The sequence below is a fragment of the Dermacentor silvarum genome, chromosome 7 (assembly GCF_013339745.2).
Source record: "Dermacentor silvarum isolate Dsil-2018 chromosome 7, BIME_Dsil_1.4, whole genome shotgun sequence".
Lineage (NCBI taxonomy): Eukaryota > Metazoa > Arthropoda > Arachnida > Ixodida > Ixodidae > Dermacentor > Dermacentor silvarum.
In genome coordinates, this window is record NC_051160.1 from 19598506 (window position 1) to 19623924 (window position 25419).

The window sequence follows — 25419 nt, forward strand, 5'->3', positions numbered from 1 at the left end:
TAAGGCAGTATGAGCCCATTAGCGTTGCATCACTGCATGCTTCGCACTTCCCCGGGTTTCACGTTAGTGGACCTGCATTTTGCTCAATGGGTCATTTGACACTTACGCATAAAATTTAATTCACCGCTCAAACCGAGCCTACGACTTAACTCGTGCTAACTAATAAAAACTTGAACAGTAAGAAAGGCGTCCATAATGGCCAGATTGCTAAGGTAGTTAAAGAAAACAACAATGATGGTGTCGCTGATACTTCATGGTAAAGGACATCATCAAGCTTGTCTTGAAATAATACTAGTGATGGCTTGGCCGCATGGCGAATTTTTTTACCACTCGTTTGGGACGCATTCGCCTCGGCTGTGGTCTCGGCCGCGTGAGTACAACGCACCACGGACCGCGCGCGAGAAAGAAGAAGTGGCACCGGGCGCCTGCCTTCGCCTCTCCGTCGTTGCAGACGCGTGTGATCAGCCCTGCAGTCATGGACGACTCGACAGCCACGACCTTCAGCGAGAGCACAGCGACGCTGGAGGCTAGCAGCACCACGTCCTACCAGGACACCTCGGTCGCCGAGGGCAGTGAGGGTGAGCGGACAGCGTACGAGCAATGCGCGTTTCGTAAGAACAGCGACCAAGGCAGCTAACTGGGAATTTCAAAATCTACGCTCACTGAAGACATATTTCCAACTTGTTTGAGGATTATAAAGGTAGGCAAGCCGTTCCTCCTGCGTTCCTTCCTTCCGTTCTCATTTCTTTGCTTCCTTTGTGTACTTACCCTCGTATTATTTAAACGATCTTTGACTCGAAGCTCTTCGTCCACTCCACTGAGTGGAACTCAGCGACACCTTTCTACCGAAGAAGGCACTACGTTTTCCAAGAATTGCCGTGGAGTATCAAAGAAACGCAGTGACTACTTCTGTCGAGAAGCGGCACTGGCATCCACTTTTTTTGAGTCGAGGTGTAGAGTTGAGGGGCGAAACGTACTACGGTATAAATGAATGAATGAATGAATGAATGAATGAATGAATGAATGAATGAATGAATGAATGAATGAATGAATGAATGAATACAACCTTACTTGAAACGGCTCTTCGTCCGTGCTGTCCGCCGCTTCGGTGCCGTGTGATTATGTAGTAGTTCTGGGGAGATAATTTTTAAGTTCTCCGGAGTTTTTAAAGATTGCCTGTGGCAGATGGCATATATCTTGTCATTGAGCTAGATTATTCGAAGAGGCGGACATTAGCAGCACGAGAAATCGAAATACATATTCCACTATTTAGCAGAAAATTCACTAATTAACCTCTTAATTAATTACTTTATGGTACATATTACAATTTACGAGTAGCAGTCGGTGAGCTTGCAAAGCGTATACACTAGGAACGAATTTGTAGGATAAGGGTAGGTCGACGGCACGGATGGAATAGAAGGATTGAGGGAGTGACGCATGGATCTAAGGTCATTTATTCTTGCCTTTCTGCGGCGTCCTAAATTTTATATCTTCCATTTTAATTTTATATCTTCCACGCGTTACCTGTCTTCGAAGTGAACTTGTGCTACTTGCGTTCACGAGATGGCGCCTCAAACGTCACAAAATTCGTGTTTTATTGCGACAGAAATTATAGGGACACCCCAAGCGCATTCCTGCTGTCGCCGTCGCCGTGAGGTTCCGTATAAAGTCCAAGGACGATAAAATCGTCGCCGCGCGCCGTATGCTGTATGCGCAAGTGAAAGCATGCGACGGTGAGCCGGCAATCACGGCTCCCGCACGCAAGGGCGGGAACTGGGAAGCGGGAAGGAAGCGCGCAGTCTTCCAGTAGCGCGCAAGCGCTCCAGAGGGAGGGTATAGAGGTGGAGGGGCCGCGCTTTACTGCGGCCGCGCGCTCCCGCCGGGCGGGCAGGCTCTGGGGTGGAGGGCGGGGCGCCTTTTGCGCCGCGAGCGCCCACCCGTGCGGCTGTATCTTGAAAGCCATCGGCGGTGGGGGCAGAGTCCGCCCTCTCTATGTTTTCGCGGGTAAGATCGCGTTGATGCGAGCGCCGGCACGAAGCTGAATTCGCTCGCTGCTGCTGCCGTGCTGACTCATTCCAGCGTTTTGACAACGAGTTTCCGCGGTCATCGAGTGCGATGCATTCATATTTACTTGTGCAAGCGTGAGACCATGCTTGTTGATTTAGTTAATGTGCCTATGTTTACAAGTTCATACGGCCTATAAAACTACTATCCTTGCTTTGTATAGCTGTCCAATAATTTGCTATCGCAATCAATGCTTCGCCTTTCGGGCGAAACTGCGACTTTTTTTGAAGAATAGCTTTATTCGCATGTGATGTTTGTTGCAGCAAAGTACAATGGAGGAGGAGGTCCCGTAGTTCGGAATTGTGCCGGTAGCTGCGCATAAAAAATAAGTGCGCTAACTGTGTAGTCGTAAATTGGAAGCTAACAAATAATACAATTAGATCAAAATATCAGAATAATAAAGAATTGCACTGGAATATAATAAGAAGCAATGGGGCAATAGCTGAGCAACCATACATACATTTATACACGTGGAGAGAATTAGCACATAATACAGAACCAATAAAGCTCAAATTGTAAGTATTAGAAGGCAACAGCTTTCAGACAGAAGACCAAATGCAGAAACTGGCTGTAAAGCGACTAGTTTGAGTTTAATGGCGATAAGAGTATTTTATAGTTCTTGTAGTGGTGCGAAAGTATAACGAGTTTTTGGACGGCAAAATATCAGATTTTTCCACATTGTGAAGCTATAATAATTTTACGTCATTCTGCGCCCTCCTAGCGCGCGCACATCTCCCCGCTTCTCCAGCCACCCCCCTTGCGGGCGCGAGATAAAGCCACCGTCCTTCTAGGCTCACCCTCGCACACTTGCCCTCACTCCTACATCATACTGAGCGCGACCGCGATCGTATCGTACTTTATGCGAAACCTCACGGCGACGCCGACGACGGCGGCGGTAATTTGCCTGGAGTGTCCATGAAATTGCTCGTTAATAGGCGTGGACAGAAGTGAGGAACGAAGATACACACACACGCAGCGCAAATGGCACACCAAGGCGCACTAATGACACACCAACAGGCCCAAATAGCAACCTAATAAAATTGCTATCGCAATAAAAAGTATTCCGCAAAATACGTCAGCACCTATGAAGTTTGAATTTCTCTCGTCTCATCCTGCGCCGCCTCACTGCCTCGCAGGCGAGGAAGGTAACCGCTGCCTGGGCTGGCTGTTTCCCGGCGTCTTCTACGTGTTCCTCGCCGTGCTCGTGATCGGCCTGGTGCTCTTTGAGTACAAGACCGCTGGTGAGTGCGGCCTATCGCGACATTTTTTTAACAGCGTCAGCTTTCGAGAGTAGCTTCGTGGCGTAGCTGTTCTGTCCCGGTTGAGCGCTGCCACCCTCATATATCGTTCAACGTCCAGCTGTGACAAGAAAATATGAAAAATTAGTTTTGCAGAAGCGCGCAAGATGAAGGAAGGTTCATGAAAGGGCTGCAGCACAACAAACATATGTGCTAGAATTTCGGGCATTGCCCCCTTGGCTTAGCCGTACGTCTAACTCCACATCAGGGCTCCAGCCTAGCTCAATGGGCAGCATTCTAAAAAAGAAAAAAAAAAGAAAGAGAAAAAACATGTTTCAGAAGGCCACCCCGAATTTCAACAACTTTCAGTTAGCAACGTCGAAAGGGTATGCCCTTTTATTAACGTGCATTTATGGCACTTAGTCGTACCGTATGGGCCGCGTTATAGCGGAATTTTGGTCAGCTATAGAACACTGCTACAACTCAGCGTGCATATCACGATTAAGTGCCCTAAATACGCATTTTATTAAAGGGCCGTACCCTCTCGACGTTGCTAACTAAAAGTTGTTGAAATTCTGGCGGCCTTCTGAAATATCATTTATTTTTAAATGCTGCGCATCGAGTTACGCTGGTGCATTGCGGCGAAGTTCGAGAGTAAAGGCCGCAGGGGCAATGTCCAAAATTCCTGGGTATGGATACAAAGGAAACTCGAAGGAAACCCGGACTTCTAAAAGGTTTTCTTTGTAGTTTCGCGCTACCGTAGTGTGGATGAACATTTTTTTCTTCACTTAGCTAAATAGAATGGCGTTGTACACAATAAAAATGCAATATTTTTGGATCGGCGTTCCTTATTTCTGAACCGCTTTCTCTTTGGATACCCACAGAAATACCCACCCATACGTGGAACTGCACTCCCAGGAAACAGCTATATACGTATACTGTTATTCGGAACTTTCCTCATACCTGTACTTACTCTTATTATCCGGAAAATGGTTCTACACACCTGCAGCTGGAATCGTTTTAAGCGTGTGGGACATCAGCGTATTCATAAAAAGTAAGACGTTCAAAGTTATAGAGCACGGGTCCCTATATCTTTTGATTTTGTGTCTAACAACCGTTCTACTAAGACAAGTCCAAAAATATTTGCATGATTTTTTTGCAGTTGTCGCTAGAACCTTAGTGCAAAGAGATTAGGCGTGCATGTACGTCGGTGACGTTCAAACAATTCCTAGAAGAAAATGCAAAGGTGTGTTGTAAATAAAACTGCAGGAATCAAGCAAACTTCCGTGTAGATGCTTGCTGGACTCTTCAAACAGTTTGCGAGTTTCAGGAAACCGCATCACGCCAATTGTACACGCACATCTAGCGCAATGTTATCTGTTATCAGACGCGCATGCGCGCACAATTTCGCGATTACCTCCGCGATTACGCTGCAAAAGCTGTCTGCGCAATGCGTCTAGGGGAGACATTTCTTCGGCAGCCGCACATGGAGCGCCGATGGCGTGTCGAGTCGAATTGAAGCTGGTTCTCGTTTGTGAGCCCCGACCCACGTTCCACTCATCAGAGGTAGCAGCAAGGCATACCGTTGATAAGGAATGACACTTTTTCCTTTCATAAACCTGCCTCCATCTTACTGGCTTCCGCTGAACTTATTTGCCATATCCATAGCTTCAGAGATGGTCATATTCATAGCCTGCCGGCTTCCGGCCGATCTCGGAGGCCATGCCATATTCAATATTCGTAGTGCCGCGAGTTGTCCATTAATTCGGCCTCGCTCTGCGGTCATGCAGCTAGCCTCCTGGTTAGCTTGGATGGTATATACAGCGACCGCCCCGGAAAGGCATTGGTCCCGGGTGCGATCTCCAGACCAAGCGAACTTTTCTTCAACTGCTAGACTTTGTGAGAAACCGGTCTTTTGTAATTTCGTGCTACAGATCAGTTGGATGACGATTTTCTCTTTCAAGGCATATACCAGCTCCAGAGCGCTACAAGGCAAATCCGCTATAAATGACTAAACTGCAGAGCGTGTGGCATCGCGTGGTGCTAAAGTCTGCGTCCGATTTTAAGAGTCGCTGCAAATGGATTAATAACGCAATGTGGGTCATAACGAGTACATTGATCATGCCGGGCATGATACACGCTCGGCATACATTATAAAATATGAATTATTGCACCTTCCCTCTCTATTTCTCCGTACAGGCGTGCGCCAAATGATCTTCGCCCCGGCGGAGATCACGCCCGAAGTGATAGCCCCTGCAGTCCTACGCAGTAAGCTGGCCTTAGGTTTCTCTCTTTTCTTCTTTTTTTCATATATATATAGTGCAACTGACAGACCACCGCCTCCAATTCTCCAATTCAAACCTGAAAGAGGCTGGACGCGTGTCGAGTGAGCTCTTGAACAACACTTTGGTGAACGCTGTGGTGAACGCGGCTTAAAGTCATGGCTCCGGAACGTCGAAGAGGGGCGACATAATGCTAACGCATTTCTCTCGCCTTTACCTTAAATGGCCATTGAGTTTTTTTTTAATTTTGTTTTGTGACCTTCCGAGTTTCGCGGGTTACCCTGAAATCGAGCCCGGCCGAATGGGGCATTTAAACCCACGTTCCGGCAGGTGGCGTCAGCGTCAACATGGCTGCGACAGCGACGAGTGCCGGCAGTTCTCCGGGTGCCGCGAGGCCCAGTAAGGTCGAGGCCGGTCACACGGCCGCCGTCACCACGGCTTCGACCAACAGCTCGACGGCCGGAACCCGAGGTCTGATGAGGCGGTTCCTGTGGCCCTTCGGCACAGCCACACCCGTCGCCAAGAGTACCGCGCCACGATGGCGTCCACCCGGTGAGCAAATGCAAGCGATTAGTTCGCGAACTTTACCGCCATGTCTTTTATTTTTACGTCGGATTCCTTCAGATATTTCTCTGAATATAGATAACGCACGGCGACAAGTTGGGTATCTCAGTCGATAATGTTTTTTGATTTCTTGTACGCAATGATTTAGCTATATGTGCATAACATTATTTTATGTAATCATTCTATTGCCATGACGCCAACTATAAAGTATTTAGGGGCAGCTGGGGAGACACGTTTACGGTGTATGTGTTAGCTTGTGCATAAGTTCACTGTATTTTACGATACAGACTAGACGCCAACGTGAGCAGTAGCGATGGTGGCGTCATCTCGGGACATTGAGTTCAACCAGAGCATACAAAAACCATTATTAAACTCATTTTTTCTTGGGCTAAGTACAGTAGGACGCCACAGGGACGAAACGGACACTGGATATGAAGCGGACACGATGTGAAACACGGGAGCGCAACAAAAAATGAATGCACACCAACTAGCCCAATTCATAGCTCTTCTAAACATTATCAAATTGCCGGGCCTATATTTCACTCAGCTGCCGGCGTAAGGTCGTAAGAAACAGCATAATTATAAAGGTATAGTGCTCTGGAAAAAAATTATTCTTAGGCGAGAACAGCATGAAACACGTAAACGTTTCTGAGCCTCTGTGAAATGCCAAAATGTCACTAGTAGTGCTGCTGCTGCTGCCATCGGCGTCTCCGGTGTTCTGTTGTTCCGTAAACTGCAATACGTATGCCGGACATGCTCTCTGTTGTGCTTTTTCAGCGTCGTGCTCCAACGTGACCGTGGTGACTTGCGACTTCGAGTCGTTCCGGGAGCGGGCCTTCTACGTGGCCGAGTCTTCGTACGGCGGCTTCTTCTGCGCCGAGTGGTTGCAGCACACGCACTGCCCCGTCAACGAGGATCGCTTCAGCGTCTACAGCCACTGCGACTCGAAGTGCAAAGGTGGGCGCTTCACTTGGGCTGATCTCACAGAATCGTGAGCGATTTTGAGTGAGCGATTGGGGTTGTCACTAATTGTGGAAGCTCCTTATAGGGGAATACTAACGTAAGTTCACTGTCGCCCATAGAGACTTGGCGAACATAGGCCGTGCGTCTTACATGTGTTCACAAATTATACGCAGTGTTTGCACTGGTTCGTCAATCGTCTTGTCTGAAGCCTCTTGTGTGTCATATGTGCCTCCGTGATGTGTAATCACGAAAAGTTTCGCAGCGATAGCAATTCGTGCTTAGTACTTAAAAGGATGGGCATATTCTGGGCAGAGGCCTCTTGAGCCTTATACGTCTGATCACGCAAAAAGTTAAAAAAAAAGACGGGAAAATAGGCAAATGTCTGCAACGAATCTGGGAGGAAACAAAATTCATTCACTGAGTGCATTCTTGAATAACTAGATGGCACCGCAATATCGCTTCGCATACAGCAAAAGAAAACACTTCGTGGCGAGCAGGATCTTCGCCTGGCTAGCGCTACCGTGTTTGTCAACGTGCAGCTGAAGCGGCGATACAAATACAAAAACCGTTACGTCAGCGGCACTTTGGGCAAAGGAAACCGGTACTTGCTTATCACGTGTCCGTTTAGACGCAGTTTTATGCGAACAGTTTATGGTTGCGTTCAGCTCAGAGCCATTTGTAGCCAAACAAGGCAATAGCGGCCTACAGGTTTGAACCTGCGAGAACTTCGCTTTCTCGTCGAGTTTACAATGACTCGAACGAGTGAAAACGTGTTCGCTGATTTCAATGCGCCTACGCGCTCGCCAACGCAGCCGCCTCGGGGCACAAGTGCGACGAACCGCGGTTTCGGCTGTGTACCACGGCCGACAAGGTGTACCAGTACTACTACAGCCAAGGCAAGTGCCAGCCTCTAGACAATGACGAGACGGGGTGCCTGGTCGGCAGGAACCGCTTCGAGAGCGAGGATGCCTGCGTGCAGGCCTGCGGTGGTGAGTATGTGTATATACGTGTACGGACGAGCCACCGCATGCCAGTGAAAATGGGAAACAAACCAAAAAACAAACCATTAGAATAAGTCGGAGACTACGCACCGCAAAAACATCGCTGCTCCGGTTACTGGAATTGGTTGGAAACATTTCGATATTTGGAGAAATCTGTAAACATTAGAATGCGGACGTTTATATGATCAATCAATCAATCAATCAATCAATCAATCAATCAATCAATTATATTGACATGACTGTCGTCGTTCCAGGAAACGCATCTATCAGGTTTCCAACAGGTTCCAGCGTTCTGTATTTTATAAAGACTTGCCAGACTCTTTCTCTTCTTTCTTTCTTTTTATTTATTTTTTGCTACGGCTCAACTAACACCGATAACGAGCATGTTTCTTGTCCTGGTAGCTAACGTCTCCACTCCTTCGCTTACTCCGGACGCGTGACGCGTGTTAATAACCTGGCGGCGTCGTCTCCATTCCTCCTCCGCATACTTCCAACGCGTGATGTATGCCGAAGTGTCAAACGAGGCATATTATCTGCCTTTGTTTCGCTGGAGGAGCATGACACACACCCCTTTGTACTGTCTTGTCTGCAGGAGCAATTCAGACACACACAGAGGGGAGGGCTCCAGTGCGCGCGCTGATAACTCAATGGCTTCGTATAGCTTAAGGATCTCTAAAGAGAGTTAGAAAGGCTCGCCCTGGTCAGAAGGGCGAAGGCGGCGAGCCGAGCGACGGGGCTGCGACGACCAGCGTGGCTGGCTTTTGGAACGACACTGCGCGTGCCGAGCTTGCGCTTCGAGCACGCGCTGCGCTTCTTTTATTTTCTCCTTCGACAGCTGGCGCCAAGGCACCAGCTGAGAGCGCCGAACGAAGCGCCCCGCGCTGCGGCGTCGTTGGGCGCTACAGGGCCCCCCGCCCAGACGGAACGTCGAAATGGCGAACCAAGAACAAGCGTGAAAAGAGTCCGGGGTCAGTCCAAGTCGTCAACATGAAGGCATCAGGTCGCCACCACTACTCAGGCGGGCGGCACTGGGAGCTCCGCAAGGGTCGAGTGACTCGCTGAACGGACGCTGTTGGGAGGGGCGCGTCCAACCGACGATATAGTGATCGGCCCGTGCGTCTTGAAGGAGGAACGGGGAGGCCTGTGAGGCGAATGGTACGCCGGCGGTACCCGCGCGAGCGTTGTCGGCGGCATATTACGTGCCGCACCGTTACGTGGTGCGTAGGGTGCGCGCACGACCGATGGAGTTGAAGTGCTGGGCGGACCACGACGCGAGCAGTGCAGGTGGACGCGGCGCAGCCTGGCGGGGTACACAGCGACGGAATACGTTGCGAGTGAGCCACGAGCTGACCGGGCAAAGGGGGGTCAAGGCCTGCAGGAGCGTCCGGTGGTTCGTTGAGGACGCCTGACGTGGGATGCAGTGAGGGTCGCTGAAGGTCGTGACCCGTGTCCGCGGAGGTGGTAGCCGGCAGAGTCGGAGGCAGTGGGATCGGCGCGGTACCGAGCTCGCGCGCCGCCTCGGAGACCGGCTCAGCAGACCGCGTGGAAGGGTCCGGTGCCGTTGTTGCAGGAGCGATGGCGTTGGAGACAGACCCAATGGCGTGCGGCACGGTAGCCGGCGTTGGGTCGGCGATGTCTCCACTATCGCCTGCCATCGTTGGGGGCGAGAAAGGCGATGACGAGGCCGGTGTCATGGTCGTGACGATACCCTCGGCGACAACATTGTGCGCGTACTCACACGAAAGAGACCCCTGGAGAGAGCCGGAGGCCGGGGACTGTGCGGTAGCGCATCGGGTGGTCGCCGAGACGGTATCGGGGCAAGTCGATGGTGCCTGATGGTGGCTAACGGGCGCAGGAGCAGACGCGGCTGGTGCTGGCGGTGAGGGCGCTGGCAGAGATGACGCGCGCACCGCGCGGTCTACCTCTGGAAGAGGGTGGTAGACAGCGCCGAAGAAGTCGAGCACGCGCTGCCGCAGTTCGTCGTACGGGCGCGGGCCAGGCGATGGAACGCCGAGGTGGAGCTGGAGAGCAAGCGGCAGGACGTCGAGGAGTACCGCGTGCTTGAACTCCTGGATCCAGATGTGGTTAAGCTCCAGAGCCGCCTCGAACTGAGCGAACCATGCGCCGACGTAGCTGGACGAGAACGGCGGCAGTGGTGGGTCGAACTGCGGCTCCGGCCAGTGAGCCATGGCAGCGTGTCGCTCGGTGGAACGCGCGTTCTCCCGGGTCACCAATGTAGGAGGGACGTGACGGCGGCTGTACGAGCCGTGCCGTCGTCCCTACTCAGAAGGGCGAAGGCGGCGAGCCGAGCGACGGGGCTGCGACGACCAGCGTGGCTGGCTTTCAGAACGACACTGCGCGTGCCGAGCTTGCGCTTCGAGCACGCGCTGCGCTTCTTTATTTTTTTCTTTCTTTGATAGCCGGCGCCAAGGCACCGGCTGAGAGCGCCGAACAAAGCGCTCCGCGCTGCGGCGTCGGTGGGCGCTACAAATGTATCCCAGCTCCCAAAGTCGGCCTCGTGATTGTCATACCATAACTTCGCCGTTTCACTGAGATAAAACACCACATTGGCCAGCATGACTGTCAAGTCCCAGTGGTTGGAGTCGCTCACCCGTTCGTATAGCGTGAGCCATTCCTCAACGTCGATACCATCGGTGCCGTTGAACGTTCCGGGGTCTCGGGGTTGGACTACTACAATCTGTGTCCGCAGCGCAGAAGCAGATTCCGGTTGGTGTGCTATGGTGGTCGCACCGAAGCGCCGACCGCTTCGGAGCTCCGTCGTCTGGCGAGAATACCCCGCACCTTCCACCAATGTGTGACGGGGCGTCAAATGGATAAAAAAGGAACAGTATTTATGTACAGGGATTCTTGGCAGCGAAGGCCAAGATGGCTGAACACGCGCCGCGTTTTTTCGGCGATCGTCTTCTTCCTTAATGCAAGGAGGCGGCCCGTAACAATATATATATATATATATATATATATATATATATATATATATATATTAAGGACATGAGGCGCCGTTATGTCCCACACGATGCGGTTGGCACTCGTTGCAACCACACACCCACACATTGATTGCTAGTTTTTCCAGTTCAAAGTTCCGCGCTCAAAACTTTCCTGTCGTGAAGGGGTGCCCGCTTCGCCCTCACTAGACTTTAGCTAACGATCCAGAAAACGGTGTCGGACTACCGCTTCGTAGGCGTGGGCAAGTGGCGCAGTAGCGCAGTCACCAATTTCAAACAACACTGACCTTGCTATTATACAGAAGGAAGGGACATTGCTATTACGCAGGTGGAAGGCGAGATTCTGCTCGCGCCTGCTCGCTGTCCAATCGAAATAATTACGTCCTCCCCAAAACAGCACTGGTAAGTGTGCTTATCCACCAGGCGCTCGCGTTTTCGTGAGGCATGCACGCGCGATATCCCGCAGGAGTTTGAGCGTAGCGCGTATATTGCGACAGGCGGCGTAAGTGCTCGCCGCCCCCGTTTCGGCCTGGAGCGTCTCTCGGACTATTTGTACGCCCATGAAGCGAAAGCAGGGCCGCAGACTCGACCCCAGTTTTGTTCGGTGCCTTTATGCTCGTTTCGTGCTGCGCATAAGTGAGTCCTAACTCTCTCCTCGGCCCTTTAACAACGTTCGTGCCCGTGGCGCTGACCACGACGCCTGCTAAGTCGTTTACGCGGGGAGAAGGCGATGGAAAAGTGGAGCGAAGCGGGGGGAGAATACGTATGCTGACATGTGTGCACTGATCGCAATGGCTGCGCCAATATTCACCCTTAGAAGGTGTAGGTTGTGCTGCGCCTTTTCCAAAGTTTTGTGAAGCTGCCAAATAAGAGGATGCCAAGCTATCGTGCTGTCTTGCATTATTTGTTTTTTTTTTTCACACCGCAGAGGTTAGTGCTAGAGTCGACGAGTGCATTTATAGCTGAATCTTGTGCCGGCAGAACCAGATCTGTGCGGGACAAAGGGCCGGGTTTCTCAATCGTCAAAAATAAGCTGCAATGATTGAGGAATGTTAAAAAAAACGCAAGACCTGTTAAAAAGAAAAAAAAAAAACAGGCGAGAAATAGAACATTACGTCATGTATAGCCTGCTGTACAGTATGCTTAATGAAGGGGTGATTTCGACGCGTTGCTTATGCTTTGCGAAATCGTTTTAGCGCTAGAAGACGCGGACATCGCGCTAGAAGATGACTCCGCGTCCTGTAGCTCTGAAGCCATTTCGATATGCTTAATCAGAGCGGAATGGTGTTTTTCTTCTTACTATTTTGTTGTTTTTTTTTTCATTCGGTTAGTTCTGATTTGGAAAAAATAGGTAATTCCGGCTCGACTCTAAAAAAAAAAAAAGAAAAGCTCTTCAAGCCGGATCAAACCACTGTTATTCATGCGGCCAATCAAATAAATGTGACAGAGAGGGAATATATTCTGCGCAATAATTGTAATGCTCAAGAGAGAGAGCAAGGAGAGGAAAGGCAGGGAGGTCAACCAGAAGAGCGTCCGGTTTGCTACCCTGCACTAGGGGTGAGGGAAAGGGGGAATAGAAAGAATAAAATAGGGAGAGAATGAGTACTGAGTACACGTGGGCCGATGTACAGGGACACTATAGGCGGTCTCTTAAACCGGTGCACTTCAAATACTGCACTAATGCACGCATCGCTTTTTGTGCCAGTGACGGGTGTAGCCACGGTCCGAGTATCTTTGACTCAGAGAAGGGTCTCGAGTCCAGTCGGTTTAAAGTGGTCCTGAGAGAGAGGCGTTGCACGTCGTAGAGAGGACAGGTACACAATAGGTACTCGATGGTTTCCTCACACATACAGGAGTCGCACATCGGGCTCTCGGCTATTCCCATACGGAAGGAGTAAGCGTTCGTGAACGCCACTCCCAGCCACAAGCGGCACAGCAAGGTTGTTTCGCCGCGGGAAAGGCTAGATGGCAATTGTAGACGCAGCAAGGGGTCCAACTTGTACAATCGGTAATTGAAGGCACTTGAACTCCATAAAGCTTGTGACTTTTTGCGTGCAAGCAGACGAAGTTCCCTGGCAATGTCCGTCCTCGCCAAAGGTATTGTACGCGTCTGGGTGTCTTCGTGAGCAGATCGGGCAGCCCTGTCAGCAATGTCGTTGCCGATGATGCCACAGTGAGCAGGAATTCACTGGAACACTATGATGTGTCCTGTTTCCAGAGCATGGTTATGTACTTCCATGATGTCGGATATCATCTGCTCGTAAGTTCTGTGATGTAAGGCTGACTTGATACTGTGAAGGGCTGCCTTAGAGTCACAGAATATGACCCATTTCCTGTGCCGGCTCTTGTTTGACGTAGGTCACAGCTGCATGGAGGGCTGCAAGTTCTGCCGACGTAGATGTAGTCATATGCGATAATTTGAATTTAACTGCAACTTGCTTGGCTGGAACGACGAATGCGGCAGTTGAGCTGGAAAGTGAGGTCGAACCGTCGGTATATATATGTATGTAGTCATGATATATCTGGTGCATTAATAGGAGCGTCAGTTGCTTCAGAGCCAGCGATGGATGATTGGCCTTCTTGGTGATTCCGGGAATAGTAAAATTCACTTGAGGCTGTTGCAGGCACCACAGGGGAGATGAAGGCTTCGCCGCCGGTGTAAAAGATGACGGTATCCAGTCTTGGTGGCCGCTAATCACTTTTTAAAAGGTCGCTTGAGGTCTCTCCGCTGGTAGGGAAGCTAAGTGATGGTCGGGGATCCTTGACAGATGATGAATGTGCGCTCTGAGGGAGTCGGCAGCTACGTGTGTCTGGATCGTATGGTCTCTCGCGATGGCTATTGTTGCTGTTGTTGAGGTGCACCGAGGCAGCCCTCAACACGTGCGTAGGGCTTGACCTTGTATGCTCTCCAGAGCGCGAATGTTCGTCTTGCATGTATTTGATAAAACTGGCAAACTGTAACGAAGGAGTCCCAGGAACAGTACCCTGTACAGCTGCAGCATAGAATGGACTGGTGCACCCCAGTTTTTCCCGCAGAGAAATTTAAATACCTGAGCAATACCAATTAACTTCTTCTTCAGGTAGACGCAGTGAGGAGTCCACGAGAGGTTGCGGTCGATGATGACACCCAGAAAGCGATGTGTCTTAACATAGGACACAGCTTGACCGTTGATTGAAACAGGATACAGGGACATTTGTTTGCGCGTAAAGCCAACCAATGCGCACTTTTCTGTAGACACACTGAGGCCTTGTTCTTGTAGATAAGACGCCGTCATGGTTGCCGCCCGCTGAAGCCTGGCCCGCACCTGAGGCCGAGTCACTGCAGAGGCCCAGATGCAAATGTCGTCGGCGTATATAGAGACATGAACTGTCCGCGGTAAATACTCCACAAGTCCCACTAAGACTAGGTTGAACAATATAGGGCTCAACACTCCACCCTGTGGCACACCACGGCAGATATAATGTTCCGAAGTTGGGCCGTCTTCAGTCTGTAAAAAAACTCCTCTCGGTCAAATAGTCCCGAATCCATTGATACATCCGGCCACCAACTCCCACAGCCTCAAGTGAGTTCAGTATGGCCTCATGGGCGACGTTGTCGTATGCTCCTTTGACATCGAGAAAAAGTGCAACTGGTAGGCGCTTGAGGATTTTCTGTTCTTGGACCCAGGTAACGAGGTCAATAACATTGTGGATGGACGAGCGACCTCGACGAAAGCCAGCCATGACATCCGGATAGATGTTGAATCGCTCGAGGTACCATTCTAAGCGAGCAAGAATCATTCTTTCCATCACTTTGCCGACGCAGCTCGAAAGCGCAATCGGACGATATGATGATAAATCAAGCGGAGACTTTCCAGGTTTCAGAATGGGGATCAAGCGACTCGATTTCCAATGTTTAGGAACAACGCCGTTTCGCCAAGACTCATTGTAGTAGTTGAGCAGCTCACTACGTGCTTAATGTCCAAGGTGGCATAGGGCAGCGTACGTGATGCCATCTGGTCCTGGTGACGAAGAACGCCTGCAGGTCGCTGACGCAGCGTCGAGCTCTTCAGGTGAAAATGACACGTTCATTTCTGATACACGTGCCTCAGGGACGCCATTCAGTGCCGCGTCAGTAGGGATGATCACGGATCCAGCAACCCGCACACAGAACTCTTCAGCCACTTCAAACTGCGAGCGGTGTTGGTAGAGGGCCAGAGCAGCAAAGGGCTTCATTTGATGCGAACATGAGCGAAGACCCCTAACCGTTCTCCATATATGTGAGAGCGATTTGCGGGGATCAAGCGTCTGACAGAAAGTTTTCCATCGCTTTTCTTCTAATTTATCCATACGACGCTGAACTTTCTTTTGTATGCGTCGTGAAGCCCTCAGGTCTAGAACGGATTTCGTGCGCCGATACCTTCTTTCCGCCTGTCGGCGTTCCGCACGCAGCCTCTCCAGTTCTGTGTCGAAGTATGTTCGCCTTGCTGACCTTGTGAGCGAGCACATGAATGCTTTCATTGCGTCCGCGATTTCATCTTCTATATTGTGTGAAAGGCCTTGCCGACATGCGTCATCCATATGTTCCTTAAACCTTGGCCACTCAACTGTACGCAAGACTGTAGAGGAGCTTTGCTCAACTTCACTAATCTTGATGTATGTTGGAATATGGTCGCTTCCGTGTGTCTCTATGTCAGTAAACCATTGGACGCTCGAGGCGAAGCGCCGTGACACCAAAGTCAAGTCTAAGCAGCTACTATAGGTCGTGCCTCGCAGAAAAGTAGGGCTGCCATCATTCACACAGCACATATCATGGTCGGCAGCAAAGGAGGCAAGACTCCTGCCTCTGGGATCAATTTTAGTGCTTCCCCATAGCTGGCGATGCGCGTTAAAGTCACCTGTGATAACCCAGGGGCCATTGGTCATTTGTAATATTTTCTTGAGCCTTTTGCCATCAAAGTGACCCGCTGGGGATATGTAGGCTCCAATAAGTGTAAATGACCCAGTCTTCTTTTTTACATGCAGGCAGACATATTGGTTGTAGTCATGTGGCTCTACCGCGTGAGCGACATACGTAAGATCCGTGCGGATGTAGACTATTACTTTGCTGCATGCTCCGCATGTGGACGAGGCGAAAGGTTCGTAACCAGACAGTCTGGGTGGAGTCGATGTATTTGGTTCGCATATGACCAGTATGGGGAAACGATTTCTAAATACGAATTGGCGAAAGTCTGCTATGCGGGTCCTGAGAACTCTGGCATTCCACTGGAAGATCGACGCACCTTTAACTTCAGTGCGGAAGGCGACTACTGGTCGAGCCATGGTGCTTAGACGATGCTAGCAAGCACTGGATTTAGGGCATCCAGTATTTGCAGAGCACTTCGAGCTGCAGGTGTTTGTAGCTTGTTCAGGATTATGCGCATTGTATTAATCAGCGACTGCAGCATTACAGTCACTTGCCTGTCCTGATCGGACAAATCAGCGACAGTAGACGCCGAGGGTTGTCCATCAGAAGTTTGCCGCGATCCTGTTGGTGTTTGCTGTCGCTTTGGTAGGGCCGGCCAAGATTCGGCAGATGTCTTCTCAGTGGCCTTGTCCTTCGTGGTCCTTTCCGCATTGTATGGTTTGGGCGGCAGAGGAGGAGGATATGTCATAGGAACTGGCAAGCGCGTCGTAGAGGCAACAGCCTTCCTTGAAGAACGTCGGCGACGGGAACGTCGCCTCCTAATCTTAGCGGTGGCTCCTCGGTGAGTTGAATGATCTCTCACCATTTCTTTCAAGATTGCCGTTTCCTTTTTAATATGTGGGCAATTCTTCGATGAAGCCTCATGTGACCCACTGCCGTTAGAACACTTCATTACAGTGGCGCCACATTTATCTGCATCGTGGGGCTCGGCGCAGCGGGGGCATGTTGCCTGGTTTTCACAGACACTGCTCACGTGCCCCAGTTTCATGCATTTGCGGCATTGAAGAGGCTTCGGTATGAAAGGCCGCACAGCATGTCTGAAGTGTCCCACCTTAACATGCGAGGGTAGATGGTTACCCTTGAATGCACTCTTCGCGCAGCGTGAACTGCCTATTCGAGTAACATCCACAATGACCTCGTCATTAGCTGGCTTGACAAGAATTGGCAAGTCGTGGTTAAGGATGGCCACGTCGACGTCGTAGATAACGCCAATGACTATATCAGATCCCAGAGAGATATGAGGAGCGCATCTGAATTCCATCAAGGTCGGTTACGCTGCGTAGAGTGGTCAAAGCACCCGCGTGCTGGACATCGACCGCCAGTAGATTTTTTCGGGTGTTCACTCGAATCATCACACTAAGGAAGCGGTATAACTGAGTGACCCCATAGTGACCTCACGTTTCTGTGCTAAAAACGCTTCTCAGAGGTTTTTAACTCGCACGAAGTGATGAACAGTCATTAAGGACGCTCAGTAGGGCTGATGCTTATCCCTCTTTCTAATTTTTTTCGCAGTGCACCAACAGTGCAACGCTGTCGGTGCACTGAAACGTGCTCTTACTCTTGCTTTAGAATCACTAGATGCGCGTAATGTCCTCAGTACCTCGCAGAATATTTATTGCGATAGCAATTATATGGACACTCCAGGCGCATTTCTGCCGTCGCCGTCACCGTGAGGTTCCGTATAAAGTCCATGGGCGATAATATCGTCGACGCGCGCCGTATGCTGTATGTGCGAGTGAAAGCGTGCGAGGGTGATCTGGCCATCAAGGCTCAATCACATGTACGCAAGGGAAGGAAGCATGGAGGAAACGCGCCGTCTTCCGTTGCGCGCAAGGCTCAGTGGGGAGGGTAGGGAGGGGGGGGGGGGCGTTTCACTTCGGGCTGCCGCTGTATCTTGAAAACCATCTGCGACGGGGCCGGAGTCCGCCCTTCGCTGTGTTTTCGCGGCTTAGTTCGTGCTTATACGAGCGGCTGCACGAAGGTCAATTCGCTCGCTCTTGCTGCCGCGTTTCCTCATACGAGCGTTTTGACAGCGAGACTCCGCGGTCATCGGGAGACATGTGTTCATGTTTGCTTGTGCGCGCGTGACACCATACTTGTCATTTTAGTTAGTAGGTCTATGTTTACAAGTTTACAGAGCCGATAAAACTACTATCCTAACTTCGTATATCTGTCCACTAATTAGCTATCGCCATTGAAACTGCGACGTTTTAACCAACTCGGAACATTTCTCTCGCCTGACGCTGCGCGTATTTGGAGAGCCCTCTGCGGAATTTTCTCAGTAATCAATGACGTACCGGATAAGTGAAAAGCGCCGGAGGCATCTAGTTTATTTCTACAGCAGCTATCCCGACACGCCGATGCCTCAGCCCCATTTTAAGCAGCTGCAGCATTATATTAAAGTGGCTTCAGAGACAGTTTGCAGCTTCCATGCGGCAAGGCGTACACACAGAAAGATGGATAGTTGTGGGCATTGGTGGTAGTGTGATTGCGGGTGATTTTGGCGTGAAAGCATCGGCTAGTTGGTTATTCATATTCAGGTGAGAAGAGCGCTATTGACGTGTCCTTAGAGCTGTTCCCAAACTTTGTTCGCTATGGACGGGGTCAAAGTTCGTGTCCTTGGCGTACGTCTTTTTTCCGTGTCCTTAGCTCTGCTTTCGCTTGAGTGTGACCTTCCTCTAGCTTTTCATGCGTTAGCATTCTTGTGGTGCTTCGCACACTTTCCGGGGCTATGTATTTATCTGTTTATGCTTGTAATTAACCGTTTTGCTGCCTACTTGGGTCAGTGAGCCATTAGTGGTCGAATGGGTAGCGCATTAGACAGCTGTGCTGAGGTAACAGGATTAGAAGCCAACCGTCGGACCAACTTAGGTCACTCAGTATGTGGAAGTAGTGTGTACATATGTGTCGCTCTTCAACGAACCTCTATCACGCCGACATTAGTCACTGTGGACGCGGGACTGAGTAAGTACGGCTGTTCGAAGAAACTCTTTGGCGCTGACTTAGATGCACTGCGCATGCGCCATTCGGTGTGTGCTGGTCTTAAACGAACCTCTTTGGTGCCAGCTTGGGGCACTGGCTATGGGCCAGTAGGTGTTTGCTGCTCTTCAATGAACGTTTTTGACGCCAACTTGGGTAATTATGTGGTACTGCAAATGTGCCGCTCTACAAGGACAAAAATTATGTCTTAAATTTATCTGATGCTGAGGGGAATCGAGCCCACGTCACAAGAGTTCCTCAAGAACAGCAATCCTACAGATTAGCAGGCTGCGCCACAAATGCACTGAAAGGGAGAAATAACATTTATTAGTCCCAAAGGAACTAAGGCCCGTGTTCGGTCCTCCTGGTAGGCTCATGCGTCCTGACCGACCACGTTTTTGACGTGCTGCACCGGAAGTGGCCACCATAGTTGTTCAAACTTTCGTTGGGGAGTGGTCCACTCCTCCCAGGTGCCGGGACGCTTTGCTGTGGGTGGTATACGTATAGTTTCAAAAGTATTGTCTTTCTGAAGATGGATTTGGCAGAGCGCTCCCACAAGTTGTGTTTATTTGATGGAATGACCCTGCATTGTTTGCAAGGGGGAAGCCTGTGTCCCTGATAATATAATGCGCATAGTGTGGTGTGAGTAATCGGCGTGTTGGTGCTTTTCGTATGATTGAGGCGTCCTCTCTAGAATGCGTGTAGGATGGTCTGTTGAGAAGTGTCCTTTTTCGGCGGGCTTCATAACTATGTCTGTCCTGTGGCTGAAGTTTCTTAATGCAGGCATACATAAATCCTGCGGACAAAGGAGATGCCAGTGTAATTATGAATGCCAAGGACTACATAAAAGAAGCCGGTCGCCAGATAGGGAACACCATGTTTTACAAACAGGTAGGCACGCTGCAGACCCTACTTCGGCATTTAAAGAAGTCGTTCGGAGGACCCTCATCGACATTCTACAAAAAAACAGGATCAATGATGCCGTTGTCGAATCCCTGCTTGCTCTAAACCCTACCCCAGGCAAGTTTTATCTCCTACCAAAAATACATAAAGAAAATAATCAGGGATGATGCATTGTCTCTGATTGCAACTTTAACAGAAAAAAATTCTAGTTATGTAGATGACATAATTATAGGAATTCCGCCTTCATTCACTTCTTACATAGAAGACCACTCACTTCCCATACGAAATAATTTACCTTTGTATTCCCACAGGCAGCCTATAAGTGACCCTGGACATTGTACTCCTGTATACAAATACAACACACGCGGATGGCATTCGCACAGTTGTACATACGTTTTCAGAGTCGTTGTTTAAGAAACCCATTGATTGTCACGTACTTCAAAGCCTATTAAAATTGGTATATTAGAGCTAAATAATCTTGAATTTAATGGAAAGCACTTCGTGCAAGTCAACGGTGCATTAATGGGCACTAAGATAGGTCCCAATTACGCCAACATATTCATGGGCATACTCAAATCACGGTTTCATGAGAGTTGCGCGCTAAAACCAACGCTTTACAAAATGTCATAGACGACGTATTCCTAATACGGTCTACGCCAAGGAAGAGTAATTGATGTTCATTTCTCATTTAAGTGCAGTCCGTCCAACCATTTCATTCTCCCATTGCATATTTGGCTTCCGCAACACCTTTCTGGAGGTCAGTATAGGTGTGCACAACAACAAGCTTGCCCCACCAGTTTGCCGAAAACCAACCGATAAGCCCTAATGCTTACATTTTCATAGTAGCCATGTAAAACATTGTAAAACATTGTAAAACATTGTAAAACAGCAATCCCGTACAGCCAAGCCCTTCGTTTCTTTGTTTCAAGCGGATATGCAATAAAAAAGAGGACTTTGCATCGAACTGTGAATAACCCTGTGACGACTTACTACGCCAGCGCTATACTCCCTTTGTTATCAGCGGCGCGATTCAAAAAGCAGACAACCTTGATGGTCATGAGCTCGTCAACAGCATACCAGCTCCCCCAGATTCACGGACTAACGTTGACCTCAGGTATTGAGGATCGACTCCTAACATAACTCGTATCCTCACATGCCAGCATACTATTTCAGAGCGAGAAAATGCACCAAATTGTTCCTGAACCTCCGCGGGCCATTCCAGTTAATTGTGTGCTTCAATGCAAAAAGCGACGTTTTGTTAAGAATCTAACTGGAACGCCAATTCATTTCTCCGTAAAATTTGGGAATTATTATCTCGAAACTGGTGTCATCCCGAGAATTCGTTCCAAGTGGATCCGCCTTGCGAACTCAACGGCTACAATTTGTAAATTGCAATATGGGCTATCAGGTAACAAGTTAAAAACTTAATTAGTGCATGTCTGTTAACTATTCGATTATGCATTTCAATTTCTTGCGCAAGTAATGTCCGCCTCTTCGAATAGACCAGCTCATGAACTAGAATTGTGCTATCTGCCACAGGCAACCTTTAAGAACATTTTAAAAGTGGTAGCTAAAACACCCTGTATATATAGTTGATGACATGCCAGTTGTTGGATACTGAACAGCCGTAAGCGAAAGAAACACAAATGGCGACGTAATCTGCGACTAAATGCTAAGCCGTTATACGTACCTAATATATATAATGCCGTATCGCGCATGCCGTATATTAGGTACGTATAACTGCATAGCATTTAGTCGCAGATTACGTCGCCATTTGTGTTTCTCTCGCTAACGGCTGTCCAGTATCCAACAATTGGCATGTCGTAAACTCGCGTTGAACGAGAGAATGGAACTCTGAGTCGATTTCATACGATCGTCGTCACTATAGCCCAACTGCTCGCTTGGTCCCCGCCGTCACGCCTTGCGGAGCCCGAAGCGATGCTAGATAACCAGCTACTTGCAAAATGCTTAGATCACATCGAGTCATCGCCTCCCACAGAGCGCAGGATCTGCTTGATAATGCCACGGGCCTAATAAACGTCGTTCCAACCGAGACGTCACAAGTGGTGGAGTGTGCTCTTCGGTCCTACGTCCTCTGGCCGTCCGGTCTGCCTCCTGGAGCTTCGTTCAGGTCGCCGCTTGCGCCCACCGTCAGCTAGCATGCCGCAGGACGTGCAGCCTGGCGCCCCTATTGCCTCCATTCCGACTTCGCAAGTGCCTCCTTCCTTTATCGTCAACAGCGCCCAGCGTGACCCCCATCTCTTCGCTGGTCTTCGCGGAGAGGATGTCGAAGACTGGCTGGACGATTATGAGCGAGTCAGTTCCGCCAGTCACTGGGATGATGTTAATAAACTACGCCATGTCTCCTTCTATCTGTCTGGCGTGGCGAAGACGTGGTTCTTTAACCACGAGCCCGAATTGACAGACTGGACTCTCTTCAAGCACCAGCTTCGTGAAGTGTTCGGCACACCGGCTGTTCGGTCCACTCTAGCCAAGAAAAGCCTCGATGCTCGCAAACAACACCTGGGTGAGTCGTACACCTCCTACATCGAGGACGTCCTTGCACTCTGCCGACGTGTGAATTCTTCAATGTCGGAGTCGGACAGGGTACGCCACATTCTCAAATGCATTGGAACTCTTGCCTTCAATGCACTCGCCACTAAGAATCCGGCTACCGTCGCTGACGTCGTAATCACTTGTCAGCGCCTCGATGAGCTCGAGTCTGTCCGCCTACAGCCCGACATTGACGATGCCCATTCTACGGGGGACCATGACCTACGTACACTGATACGCACGCTCATACGCGAAGAGTTACAATCGATGGGGTTAACCTCACCTTCGACGTATCCCAGCCAACCTTTTGGTGCGTCATTGCGTGACGTTATCAGGGAAGAACTGGCGTCCTTGACCTGCGCTGTGCCAGCACAAGCTCCTGTCCCTCAAGCGTTACCAACTACCGCACGACCGACATACGCGCAAGTTGCTGCCAAGCCTGTCGGCCACGTCACTTCTCCGTTGCCACTACCAACTTACGCGTCGGTTGCTACTGCGCCCACGGTTCACTTCCCGTCATCACCGCCAGAGCCTTCATCGGCCCATCTGACCTCCCTGTCACACGGTACACCGAACACCCCCTACTACCCCCCTTGGCGTCCGTCTCGTCCTACGTGCTATTATTGTGGCTATCGCGGCCACATATCACGATTTAGCCGCAAGCGCCAGCAAGACGAGCGTCGGGGCTACGATATGTGTGAGCGCGATTTTTACAGTGGGGCCTCTTACCAAGGGCGGCGTTACTCTTCACCTTCGCAGCGCTCTCCATCTCCGCCTGCATCACCTGATGCACGAGGCGCTAACCGTTCGGCCAGACGCCGTTCTCCATCACCCTACCGCCGCTCATCGTCACCACTTAAGCCTGCCTCATCTGTATGTATGTATCTTCCTCATCTGTATGTTATCATCATCATCCTCGCACTTTTACCTATCCTCCTCTTCGCCTGTATGTGTTCTTCATCATCGCCTGTGTGCTGCGCTACAGAAAGGAATTCAACAAGAGGGGACGCTCCCATAGAGCCCAGCGGCCGAATTGACTGCAGCGCGCCAAGCGGTCGGTATGAATCACTTCCGGTTTCGGTTTTGGGCGCGCGCATTTTGAACGCAAGCTAGCACGCCGGCTGCGCCACACCCCCCCTCCTTTTTTTGCTCTTCGTGTGGAATCGGTTTATTATTTGGTAAAAATGATTGCGAACGATCTCGTAAAGTCCCATTGAATCTGTGCCACGTGCAATTTCACAAAGTAGACGCAAGACCTTTTGTGCAATGAGGAAAGATTTATTTTGCTCTATATAAAAGCTCGTTCCGCGCTTTTTGTGCTTTCATCCAACGTTGTGACCCCAGGTAAGCAGTAGTTCCCGTATGAAGCTCCACCGGACGGCACCAGCTGAAAAAAAGTAAATTACAAGCATGTTACATTTACAAGCACGTAACAGCATGTTACAAGCATGTGTCATTTTGGTATTTAGAGATAGGAATACTGCGTGTAGAGGCGAAACGTGCGAAAGCGGTGAATGGGCGGCACAAACAAAAGCAACTCGCTTTTACATACATGGCGTAGAAAATACCCGACTCGTCCTAAACAATACCATAAAATATGAAAACATCCGATTTCCAAGCGTTCCCTCATTTCCGGGCATTATTTCCTGCACTTTGGCAGCACAAATACAATGGCGACTTCGCGTTTCCGAAACTTGGCCTCGGGTGACGAGACGGTACGCGACATACACAGAGACGGACGCAACAGGCACTCAAGACAAATGCGTGGGTGCAAAGCCTGTTTTCAGTCCTTTAGAAGACGGAATTTTCGAATTACAAGTTTCTGATATGTTCCTCGGCGTTATCTTTCGCGCGTTCTGCCGGCGCCAGCAGCACACACCCATGTTATCACTCTTGGCAATCACCCATCGCGTTTTCAACAGGCGTGAGTACCGAAAGAAGGGATATATTGTTGCAGGGCCACAAATACGTCACGAACTTGTCCCTCGATAAGATTCATTACACGCCAAACCATAGAGTAATGGCACGTACACACTAGCGGCAAAACGCGCGCGGCGCGCCGCCGGCGGCCAAACGCAGCAGCGGCAGGGCGGCCACACCAACCGGCGGCACGCCGCTGCGGCAATCACGTGACAGACTAGACTCCTCTCCCCTTCTCGAACTATCCGGGAGCTCACGCGTGCAGATGACAGTGCGAAACGAGAAACAAGCGGTCGGGCGGGTCCGCATGGCACCAGTTTCCCGCGCGCACGTCACGGAAGCAGGCCGCTCTCATTGGTCTCCTTCATCCGCGGCACGCGGCAAACCGCAAAAAATCGGTCCAGGATGCCACGTACACACTAGCGGAAAAACGCACGCGGCGCGCCGCCGGCGGCAAGACGCGCGCCGCGAAAGTAGCCGCGAAACGGGTTTTTGTTGCCCCGGCAGGGATCGCTCCTGGACCGATTTTTTGCGGTTTGCCGCGTGTCGCGGATGAAGGAGACCAATGAGAGCGATGCGGACCCGCCCGACCGCTTGTTTCTCGTGTCGCACTATCATCTGCACGCGTGAGCTCCCGGATAGTTAGAGAAGGGGAGAGGAGTCTAGTCTGTCACGTGATTCCCGCAGCGGCGCGCCGCCGGTTGGTGTGGCCGCCCTGCCGCTGCTGCGGTTTGCCGCCGGCGGCGCGCCGCGCGCGTTTTGCCGCTAGTGTGTACGTGCCAGGAGCGATCCCTGCCGCGGCAACAAAAACCCGTTTCGCGGCTGCTTTCGCGGCGCGCGTCTCGCCGCCGGCGGCGCGCCGCGCGCGTTTTTCCGCTAGTGTGTACGTGGCATAACATACGGATTACAAGAGTGGCCACTCCAGCCTAAAAGCGGCCGAGCTACGCAGCTTCATGCCGCCCGCTAGAGGGCAATACAGCACTCCCTCTCTCCAAGGGAGCGCGCGTACTAGTTATCTACTGTAGCAACTTTTCTATAGTGCCC

The 25419-nt window shown here is 50.5% G+C and overlaps 1 protein-coding gene across 1 annotated transcript in view; it reads left to right on the forward strand.

The window, feature by feature from the left end:
* Nucleotides 1-475: 475 nt before the first annotated feature.
* The window catches only part of LOC119458680 (uncharacterized), a 38217-nt gene continuing 13273 nt past the window's right edge, over nt 476-25419 (forward strand). The window contains exons 1-6 of the mRNA XM_037720543.1: nt 476-578; nt 3201-3305; nt 5502-5570; nt 5915-6136; nt 6926-7105; nt 7924-8100. Coding sequence (XP_037576471.1) covers nt 476-578; nt 3201-3305; nt 5502-5570; nt 5915-6136; nt 6926-7105; nt 7924-8100 — 856 coding nt within the window. The remainder of the gene's footprint in view (nt 579-3200; nt 3306-5501; nt 5571-5914; nt 6137-6925; nt 7106-7923; nt 8101-25419) is intronic.